Raw genomic sequence first — 11,611 nt, 5'->3', positions numbered from 1 at the left:
CAGCCAGAGGAAAGAAGGTTTTGAGGTCTGCTGGTTCATCAGCTGATACTTGTGTATCTCTCTCCAGACGGCAGCAGGTGAACAGGTTGTCTGGGTGGGCGTCGTCTTCTAGTATTCTTTTAGCTCTTCACAGGCTCCTCTTCTCACCAGCATCACTGCTGCTCAGGAGATGGTACTCATGAAGTTCTGGGCTTTAGTCCCCGTCCTGTCCTGCGTTGTGCACGTCCTGTTTGTAATGTTTCCAGCAGGATGCTTTCTATTGCCCCTCAGTAAAAGTTTACGAGAACGTGGAACAGGAAGGCGACCTTAGAGGTTTCCCTAATAAATACAGCTGTTCATGAGCTTTACTTAATGACAAATACAATAAATAATCCATATATTAGAATACAGAAATTATCATTGAGATTTTGTGGCTGCAGTTCAATGTGTGTATTATAATGCACCAACCACCAAGTCAAAATCCTTGTGTGCGCAAACAAAACTTTCTGATTCTGATGTTCTGTGTTGTTTGACCTGAAAAGACTTTCGACTTGACCCACCGACTCATGGAGGAATCCAGCCTGGAGCTGTAGTTGGATAGGAGGACCAACGCACAGGAAAGCTACTACTTTACTACTGAGTGGGAGCTACACTCTGACCTCTGGGCCAACTGGCCACCAGCACACAGGCAGCAAGGAGGAGGAGGAGGAGGAGAAGTGGACTGATATCATGCAAATGAGGGATGTTCCCAACTACTTTAGGTCATCTGATAGTTTTTATCTTTTAAATTGGGAGCACAGATTAATGCAAATAAATGCTGGAATATATGAGAAATCTGTCAGAAAAACCAACCCAGGGAAAAATGAGGTCCAACTGTTTCTAAACTGATTGATTGGTGGGCAATAGGATTTACAAGTTATCCTCGGAACCCAATATATTAATGTAGCCGAGGGTTTATCTTGCGCCTATACGTACAATAATAATAAAACAACAACATGATGCTCTGTTAGTTTCCACTTTTATTCTCCTCTCACACTTCATTTGAACATTTCCTCCTCTCCTCTTCTTCTGTTTTCCCCTTCACAATAAAAGCCCCAGAAACATACACTAGAACACTGCTTCCTCGAGAGCTGTTTAAATAATGATGTCCTCTAGTCTCATGTCATTGTTTCCTCTGCTCAAATGTAGTTACACTAATACATGGACTAAAAGCTTCAACAAATTAGACTTCACTGACTCCCGGATTCAATTTCCAATTCAATTTTCTATACAGCCTAATGTCGTTTGGGATTCAAACTGGAATTTAAGATGGCTGAGTTAAATGTTCCCGGTTTGGTTGATGTAATGATGCCATGGGCTGCTGCTGCTGCTGAAGGGTGGAGGGTCTCATGACATTCATTAACCCTCATCTTTCAGTCTCTCTTTCTGCAAGATAAATGGTGTTTGCTCCTCAGGGGCGGTGCTGCAGCTGGATTCATTCAGCAAATATCAGCTAAGGATTTTTCAGATGAAATGTAATGTACCTTACATTACCTGAAGGAGAAATCGTTTTTGCACTGTTACAGGACACAGCATCTGTTGTGTCAGAGAGTACAGTCTTCTCAAATTTGCAAAAATGCCATGAGTTACTACTCAAACATGATGTATGGAGGCAACCCTGTCTCCTAAAAATGATGTCCCCCCAGAACTAATGCGCATTCCCAATTACGTATTACACATACGTTGATTATACACGTATAGGTTGATTATACACGTATTTTTGTTTTATTGTTTTCATGTTTGTGTTTGACGTATTACAAATACGTGTATAATCGTGTGTTTGTGTGTTTGTTTTCTCGCCTTATTTAAGCATATTTTAATTTTTAAACTCTGCGGAGAAAAAAGAAAAGAGGGGGCGGGGTGAGGCCAGTGACAGCCGGCCGGGCCGGGCGTCGGCCACACTGGGAGCCCGAGAGTCGGCCGCACCGGGAGGCGAAGACCGTTTGGCCGCCGTTGTTAGGCCGGTAACGGGCACGAAGGAGGCTGTTACCGACGGCCTGACGGCGACGGCCTGACGGCGACGCCAAGCGTCTGAAGACCGAGCCCCGGTGCAAGCGGTCTGAAGACCGGCCCGTTACCGGCCTAACAACGGCGGGCAAACGGTCTTCGCCTCCCGGTGTGGCCGACTCTCGGGCTCCCGGTGTGGCCGGCTCCTGGCCCGGCCGGCTGTCACTGGCCTCACCCCGCCCCTCTTTTCTTTTTTCTCCGCAGAGTTTAAAAATTAAAATATGCTTAAATAAAGCAAGAAATCAATAACACAATCACACGATTATAAACGTATTTGTAATACGTCAAACATAAAAACAATCAAACAAAAATACGTGTATAATCAACGTATGTGTAATACGTCAAACACAAACATAATCAGGGAGGAGATACGTTTCTGATCAAACGTAATTGGGAATGTGTATTAGTTCTGGGGGAACGTAATTTTTAGGAGACAGGGTTGATGGAGGACACATATTTAAGGAAGGGACCACAGGATAGATAGGGGTTAGGGTTAGCTATACATTTTGTGGATGAACTTGTGATTTACTCTTCCAATGACACCAGCTATTCGATGACTGTATATTGTACTAAAGCAACTATTCAAGTTGCACACACTGTGTGTCAGTGTGTTATGACTGAAACTGATTTGAAACAGGCAGTCAGATGTCATATTTACAGTGGGAATTCCTCGTGAGATACTTCATGAAGGTGGACTTCTTTGAGCTGCAGTGGACGGCAGATGGCTCCACTGCACGAGACTCGTCCACGTTGGTCCCACTGTCTGCCTCCGCTCTCTTCCCCTCCCTCCCTCCCTCCCTCCCTCCCTCCCTCTTTCCCTCCTCCCTTCTCCCTCCTCCCTCTCCGTCGGCTTACAGTACACCTATCTTCCCCAGGCATCAGCAGTCTCTCCATCAGTCTCCGTGGCGCTAACATGGCATTCCTGCGCCCCGAAGAACCGGTCTGCGCCGCGGTGCACCTCTGCGTCTTTCTGTTGATCAGCTCGGCCTGGATGGCCGTGCCGGGACCCGTGCGCTGTGACAGCGGGGTGTTAAACCGGCGCGGCGGGGAGGACCCTTCGTTTGACACGGGCGGCGGAGCCGGAGGATCCTCACCGGGCTTACCGACGGACGGGGACGAGGAAGCCGTCGGCGCGGACAGCTCACCCCGCTTCAGGAGAGCGCTGTCCCGGGAAAAACCAATGACCCTCCTCAGCAGCTCGTTCGTACTCAAAGGGGATGCAACCCACAACCAGGCGATGGTCCACTGGACAGGAGAGAACAGCAGCGTGAGTAGGCGCCCTGACGGTCCCGTCCCGTCACGACCCAGCGGGTCATGCTCCATCCTCAACATTCCCTCTTTGTCCCCGTCCAGCATCCATCACGCAGCACAGCGCGCACCCACAACACGTTATTGTCCTCGCAGCAGGCTGCTGCAGACACACATACGCTGCCTGCACACACACACACACACACACACACACACACACACACACACACACACACACACACACACACACACACACACACACGTGTGTCAAGCTGCACGCGCCGTGCACGCGCCGTGCGTGTTGTCGGGCTTTGATTCGGACTTTCAAAACGTGTTCCTGTCAGCGGCTCCACAATTAGACCCGCGGGCTTCACTCCCATGACCTCACATGGGGCCCGGCTCACAGGCTTTGTTGTTGTTGTGTGTTTGGAGCATGCTGTGTATAGGACAGCGTGGTGCTGAGGTTACCTTTGTTTGAACTTCCCATTGTATATGTGTTGATATTGTCACAATATTTAATCTGTTTTGCTGATGATCAATGGTATCCTGGGGAGTGAGCTGCTCTAAGCAGCACAATAAGAGCTCTCATGCCACAGTATTGTGGCATCCAGAGGTCCAGGAGCTCCTGGGAGCCACACAGCCTCTGAGCAGACAGCTTGCTGCTGATTCAGTCACACAAAGCCATGGCTGAAATATTGATGGAGCTTTATTCTTCATGCATTTTGCAATGTCTTGTTTATTTGTGGTTTGAAATGCGACTCGGCTTGAATGGAAATGGATGTGGCCTGTATACTTTTATGCCTCAACCGCCAGTGTCTGCCTATGCTATGCTACATACTTATGCTAATAACCGTTTGTGACACCAGACAGATTTCAGACAGATACCGATATCAGTCCTATCAGTCGGGATGAACAGTGATGTCAGCGGAGACAAAAATAGCACAACATCTGATACATTCATTGAAGTCATTACTAATATTCATGAGACACTGAATTAAGCTCATATAAAGGGATATTTTAGTGATAATACAACATCATATATGATGTGGTCAGTGTATGAATATTACAGGGATTTTCCTGAGGGCAGCTACACCATGTGAACAAGAGGAGTCTGTCTTGTGATGTCTGGTGGTGCTTGGTGGGGACATCACTTACAATCAGAGCCTTTTTGTTAGCAACACATTGCTGTCGTACTGGCATGGCTTTGGGAAAAATAAATGACATGAGAGACAAATAATCTGACCTATTTTGCATCAAATTTGCTGGAGTTTCATGACAAATTATTTGGTAAATAATGTGAATGTGACATTTGCATGTAACATTACAATTATTGGATTAGCAACAGAGGCAAGAGAGATTTAATTTCAAGCTGCTCTGCACCGTCACACATTGGTGGGTCCAAGCGGCAGGAAGAACTTGAATTGAATTTCAGAAGCCAGAAATCTTGTAGATTTGCACAGTATACTCATATTTACTGCCCCTGAGAGGCAGACGATCGGTTTATTTATACCAAGATTACTCTTTAAGGAGTGTCAGGGAGTTTGTAACTGTCACGTTTTAAACTCTGAAGCTTTGAAGTTGATATGAAGTTGGAGTTCAAATTCAAATTCAAAGCCATTTGTATCCGATGATCAAATCACAGTCCATGGCTCTTCAGCCAACAGCACAACCTAGCTATAATGCTAACCAGCGCTTTGAACTAGACAGGCACGAGTGACTCAGCCACGGCAGCTAAAGATTCTGTTTCCGTAGTCTGAAGGGAGGCCGGTCCGGACAACACTGACCGTCAGTGCCTGAATGGGTCGATAGCTACCAAGTTGGCCAATCAGGCCAACTGACCCCACTGTGCAGACCCCACTGTGGGCACCCCACTAAAAGACACTCCACAGAACTGGAAGTGGACCCTGCCAATCTTCCTCTAGTTCTATTGTGAAGGAGCAGAATACAGGGGGGCTTGCTGGAGGCTGTTCAGGGGCTGTGGGACAGACCCTAAGCCGGCGGTACAGGGGCTGTGGGATAGAGCCAGGCAGCTAAGAGTCAAGCATAGGCCCAGAGCATGTTGGCGCAGAAATTCAGAAGTGAATTTAATGATGAAAAAGCAGACCAAACAGGAACAAAAACATGAGTAGCCGTCCAACCTCTACTCAGTCAGGCCATAAAGCAGGGTATGCTATAAGGTGGGGCTACAAGGTGATTGACAGGTCAGGCCTACCAGATCCATATTATGTAGTGTCTCTACGTCACTTCTCCACAGTCCAAATATGGTCACTTCCATTAGTCAAGACTAACTTTTAATTTTTTATTTGGCAATTACAATTAGGCTACCAAACTAGAAAATTACACACCAAACACCAAATAACATGGTTTATTTCAAAAAAGTTAATTTTGATTTCAGTTTGATCAAAATGCCCAAAGTGACTTTTGAGAACAAAGCACTACAATACTGACTTGTGAGGATTTTAGTACATTTAAGACTGGCCATTAAAGTAGTACAACATGTAATTCTCTAAATGGACTCCAACCTTTCTTGTGATGAACATCCCTGTCGACTTCTCCTCTTTTATAAAAAAACGTTTTAATTGAGGCAATGAGTAATCCTAGAGCTCTGGCTCTGCCAGCCATAGAAAGTTTGACTTATCTTCAATTAACTTGCCGTGGTCATGTACTCTAAAAGGTCAATGAGACCGAGTTCATCCCAGCTTAATAAACACAGACGAATGATGCCATGCATTTTCCCCCTAGACTGACATTTATGAGTGGCACACAGATTGATTGCTGGGGAAATGAATCCCTGCCTCTCTCTTGTTTCATCATTTTTTTTTTGGAGTCTTTGAGGTTCCAAACGTAAGTCACTAATTAGAGGGTCCACAGCGCATATGACTTCTGTTTTCACATCTGCTTTGATGATGAGTTGTCAAGGATGTGATAGAGACCACCTGAATATAGCATTCTTTTCTGAAAACACTCATTTAACTTTGTTTTTTGTTGATTACCTTACAGTGATTCAGGCCAATCCCTACATCATTCCATCATCGTTGTAAAATGTGTATGTGTGTAGGACACAGGACGGCCGACCTCCATCTCTTGCCAGGCTACAAAGCGTTTGACAATAGGATAAATTGTTCATCTAGCTTCATAGTAAAAGTCCTGTTATTGAAAATAGCTCTTGTGCACTCCCCTCTGTAGCAAAGACGGCGACAGACACTTTGGCAAGCCTTGATTGGTCAATTGATGGCTTAGAGCATGAAACAGTTTTCCCTCAGGCACTCCCCAGACTTGTCCTTGAAGAGAAGAGATAGCTGTTGAAGTGTGTGTGTGTGTGTGTGTGTGTGTGTGTGTGTGTGTGTGTGTGTGTGTGTGTGTGTGTGTGTGTGTGTGGTTTTAGAGTAAGAGCATGGAATACAAGGAAACAGAAAAACAAGTGGATGTGGATCAAAATACAAGTGCAGCAGTAAATAATACCAGTGAAAAACACCCCCTAGACTTACCTTTACGGCAAAGTCTGAATGGGGACTATACTAAAAGGGCCACAAAGGGCTACAGACTTATTGTGATGTTTAAGTATGAACACTATTACTAGTATCACTCCTAACTCATTAAATCCCCAAATAACCAAAGCACTTAAAAAACATGCGGTTTGGAAAATGTGTAAATAGATTATTTGACAATGACCTTCTGTCCACTCAGCAAGATAAGAGCCCCCTTCAAATAAGTCGGTCCCTTAAGTGTCGTAGTGGTGAAGCAAGGACAAAAAAATAAAATAAAAAAGTCCCAAACCTAAAATTGACCGTAACATATTTTGCCATGAAATGTCTAAATGTTTTTCCCCCAATCCTATTCGTACCATTGTGTGCCCCCACCCAAGCATTTAGGTCCCTGAGGGTTCAGGGCTTGGGGTTTAGGGGGCAGGGGGCTTGGGCCACAGACTGCACTAGTTTCCACTTGGATTGTCTCGCTTATTTACAGACAAATAGTTAGACAATTCTACATATGGGACCTTCAACATTGATTTCAATATTATAGCTCTAAAGACATTAATTTACATAATTAATATTTCTATTAGAAGAAAAAAAACATTCACTGAAATGATTTACTGTCCATGCATGCATATAACGTTTGTGAGTCCCAGAAGACATCCTGAGATGAGGCACTCTGAATGAAGACTATTTAAAAAGGACACCCTTTGTTCCTCCCTCCTCTCTCTGATTAGCCCCAGGGACCTCTGAGCACTGTTCGTCTTTCCTCTGATTCTATCTCCTCTCCATGGTAATGAACAGCGTCACTGTCTCTGTGTGTGTGTGTGTGTGTGTGTGTGTGTGTGTGTGTGTGTGTGTGTGTGTGTGTGTGTGTGTGTTGTGTGCATTTGTATCAGTGTGGAAACAGTACTTCACATTTGATAAGGTTTCTCTATTTTGCATGTATCGATTGTTCCATGGAAAGACCGATTATACATTTGTATTGCACTCACACTGCTGTTAAATTTGGAATGGGTGTGCTTGCATGTGTGTGTTGCTGATCCCTGGTGGGCTGTCCCACAGTAGCCTAAGTGATTAATGGGCGGCAAAAGGGGCTCTGACAGTCCAAACTCTCGCCATACCCTCTGATGCCAGAGGGGAATTGTGGGTAATTCCTGCCACTTTAAGAGCCGTCCTGTGTGGGAATAAGTGGAAGTAGAAGAAGATCATTGACCCATAAATGTTCAAGGATTCTAAATATATAAAAACTATAAAACTAAAGGGTAATCCCTCAACCACTGTATGTATAAGCATTATTAGATACAACCATGCAGCTTATCAGGACCAAAGATAGTCTGGAATACTGAAATAATGTAGTGAGAATATGATATCTATCTTAATATTCATATTAAATAACAAGTGCAAGCTGCGTTGTGTGTCATTTGACCTGGAAGCCACACCGTGCATGTGCCATTCATGTATAGAAGTCATCTTGATATAGTTTAGACCAGTGTTTTTCAACCTTTTTTGAGCCGCGGCACATTTTCTACAATAAAAAAATCCCGTGGCACACCAACAACCGAAAAAGTTACAAAATGTCACATTGTAACCTAAAACAGCATGTATGGTAGGCAATTATTGTGCTACCTACTGGCATGGAAGAGTATTCAGTGTTTTCACTTTGTTAGAAAAATTAAAATAAAGTTGAGCAAAAAATAACCAATATTGAGTTACTACTAAATATCTTATTGTGGAAAACAATCAGCTATTTTTTTTTTGAGTGCAGATATGTAAGCATCACATTGTATCAGTATTAGTGGCTGCAGTGAGCTGCTTTCCTCTACAAATCTTTTTAAAATGGGGTTGTAGATTTTATACGGCTCTCAATTCATGCTCAATGTTGAGAGACACAACAGCAGAAAAAATATGACGGAGATCTCATATAAATCGGCTTTTGGCGAAATGACAAGAATCGGCAAGTAACCTGTTAATGGCGTACGATGAACATTTTAAAATCAGCATTTCCTCTTGCGCCCCACCTGTAATAAATACCGCCCTAGTTTGATAAATACTGACTTAAAAGAAACATGGTGTTCATTTATTTTAATGACGACCACAAAGTGAGCAGGCTTTGTCACTGCAGTGCATTTTTCGGGCTTTTGGAAGAATATTTCCAGAGCCTCTCGATATGGGAAGTCAGAAACGTCATTGTTGGAGCTCCGCAGGCTGTTTGTCTTGACCTGCAAACACATGAAATGTTGGGCTTTAAGAGTGATAGCTCATAGCTTAAAATAGTGATAGCTTAAAGCAGCAAATCCCATTGTGAAAAGCACGCAACATATTTTTTCTGCTCTGTGATGCTCACTAGTCTAAGCCAGATACTTGGCATCTCATCTTGGATACAAGTTCATCAATGTTTGGGGTCAGGCTCTGAGCTGAAGAAATCCTCAGGATTGAGTGAAGGTGTTCATCAGTAAGACGACTCCTGTAAGATGTTTTGTTCATCTTCATCAGTCATGCCACAGAGTACTACTGCACCTCTTTAGAAAGACTAAGACCTAAAAACATCCAAATCTGCAATAATAATCACAATAAACACAAGCAATGCCATTTTTTCAAGCCTTTCCAGTCCAAAAATCATGTTTTTCGGTTCAGAAATAGAAAAATTAGCAACTTTTACCTAAATCTTGCTCACACCACCCTGTCGTGTATATTTCAAATGACTGGGTCTGTCAGCGCGTGTCAGTGCGTGTCATCTGACGCGCTTTCAGATGAGTCTGAGGGCCAATGAGATCGCAAGACCTCGAAACACGGATGCAAAAATGGAAAAAAAGTTCTGTTGCTTTTTCGCAGCTCGCGGCGTCAATACTTTACACAAAGTGATCTACCCACTACTGGAATATTCGTACTTTGAGCGAAAAAAAAGTTGTTGTTAGGGGTACTAAATTAGTTAAATAGTGAAACGTTATAATCGCTGAGTCATGTTGAGGAGCTTTGTAGCCCTTTAAGCCCTAACCCTAACCCTAATAACCTTAACCCTAACCCCTAATCCTATTTATTGTTTGAGTTGTGTTTAGAGGTTGTACATCGGGATTATATATTATTGTAGCCCTGATTTTTATGTTTAATTTGATACCTAACATGTTTGTTTTTTTGGGGGGGAGGGATTTATACCATGATTTTTTCTTGATTTTCCTGATATAAAGGGCTCAACAGGTTAAAAAAACTCAAACGCTTCTAGATCATCATCCACAGGTCCGATCTAATACATTTAAAACGGCTAAAGTACTGTAAACCCTTGTGTGAAGAAAAACGATGTATTACATTTAAGCCCTAGCTTCCCCCGATTGGGGGACCCTTTTATATCAGGAAAATCAAGAAAAAATCATGGTATAAATCCCTCCCCCCCAAAAAAACAAACATGTTATGTATCAAATTAAACATAAAAATCAGGGCTACAATAATATATAATCCCGATGTACAACCTCTAAACACAACTCAAACAAGATTAGGGGTTAGGGTTATTAGGGTTAGGGTTAGGGCTAGGGCCACACTCACGTCCTCATTTCTGAACAAGCAGATAAATGTAAATTAAAAAATATATAAATGTACACCGCCGAATTGCATGCTGGGTTGTCCTGTCAAACTCCGTTGCCCAGGAGACTTCTTCATGATAAGTGGGCGAGCTTTACCCAGCATGCAATTTGGCGGTGTAATTTCATAAATGTGCAACCCTGACTAAAGTTCCTACCCTGTCACGTAAGTAGCGCCCACTGCGCCCTGAGCTGTAGCCTATGAAAGTTAAATGTTGCCGCCTCCCAAATTGCTTGACGTTTTCGCTTTGTGTCTGTAGACCATATCAGGTGAGACCACCTTTAACTCTCATCATCCCCTCCTTCCTACCGAGCACTCAGGTTACCTTGCCAACACCACCTTCAGATTGCAAGCACTGTTTTAGCCAATCAGGTCAAAGGATTATCTGCCTGTAGGATACATCTAATCCAAACATGGCAGTGGTTGAATTTAAATTGAGTCTTTAGAATGAACAATAATATTTTATAATAATGTCCTTTATTTGCAAGGTAGATCATAGCTCATGCAGGTATGTACACATATAGATGCTGTAACAAAAGTTGTGTGCTCATGTGCATGCACATGCGCACACACACACACACACACACACACACACACACACACACACACACACACACACACACACACACACACACACACACCATCTAGGTCTTCAGGGTCCTGACTTAATGGGAAAGGCATTTGTTCACGCTTCGCATACCAAACAGACAGTTCATTTGGCCTCTGGTTGTTCTGCGGCGGAAAATTGTTTGCACATGTGAAGAGAGGCTTTCTCATCATTTATCTTGTCTGTCCTCGTTCATCCTGCTTAAAGAGACACTCAAAAAACCAGACTGTAAATCATCAGACTGGTTTGCTTGGTTCTCCTCTCTCTCTTGAAATCACGTGGCACAGTGCCACTACAGCATGTTTGACATCCAGGTGGCAATCAGAATGCAGTTGAAGAAGCCATCCGTAATGTCATTATGAAGGCTTGAAAGATATCCTATCCAGCCGACATTGGCTTTTGAAAAAAAAGATGCTGGTTTAATTTCCAGTTAAAGGAATACTGCACCAAAATATTGCATTGCCAACTGCATTGAATTGCATGGCTAGTCTCGTCAAAGTTTTAGTTTTAGTATTTCATAACGGATAACTAGTTTTTCAGACGCTCAAACATTCAAGACAGTGAAAAAAATGTCAGAAAAAACTGAATCCTAGTTATTTGAGCCACTAAGAAGATCAATTTCAAACGTACTCAGGTATAAACTGTCCAATTTAAAGCAAAAAGTCTCAGCTTCCATAAGCCA

The 11,611-nt window shown here is 43.3% G+C and overlaps 1 protein-coding gene across 1 annotated transcript in view; it reads left to right on the top strand.

The window, feature by feature from the left end:
- Positions 1-2,938: 2,938 nt before the first annotated feature.
- sorcs2 (sortilin-related VPS10 domain containing receptor 2) overlaps positions 2,939-11,611 on the top strand; it is a gene marked incomplete at both ends in the record, with an annotated part of 185,409 nt that continues 176,736 nt past the window's right edge. Inside the window, one exon of the mRNA XM_079215636.1 lies at positions 2,939-3,292. Within this exon, the coding sequence (XP_079071762.1) occupies positions 2,939-3,292 (354 nt within the window). The remainder of the gene's footprint in view (positions 3,293-11,611) is intronic.

The sequence above is a fragment of the Taurulus bubalis genome (genome assembly GCF_910589615.1).
Source record: "Taurulus bubalis genome assembly, chromosome: 3".
NCBI classification, from domain to species: domain Eukaryota; kingdom Metazoa; phylum Chordata; class Actinopteri; order Perciformes; family Cottidae; genus Taurulus; species Taurulus bubalis.
This window is presented reverse-complemented; position numbering and strand designations above follow the sequence as displayed.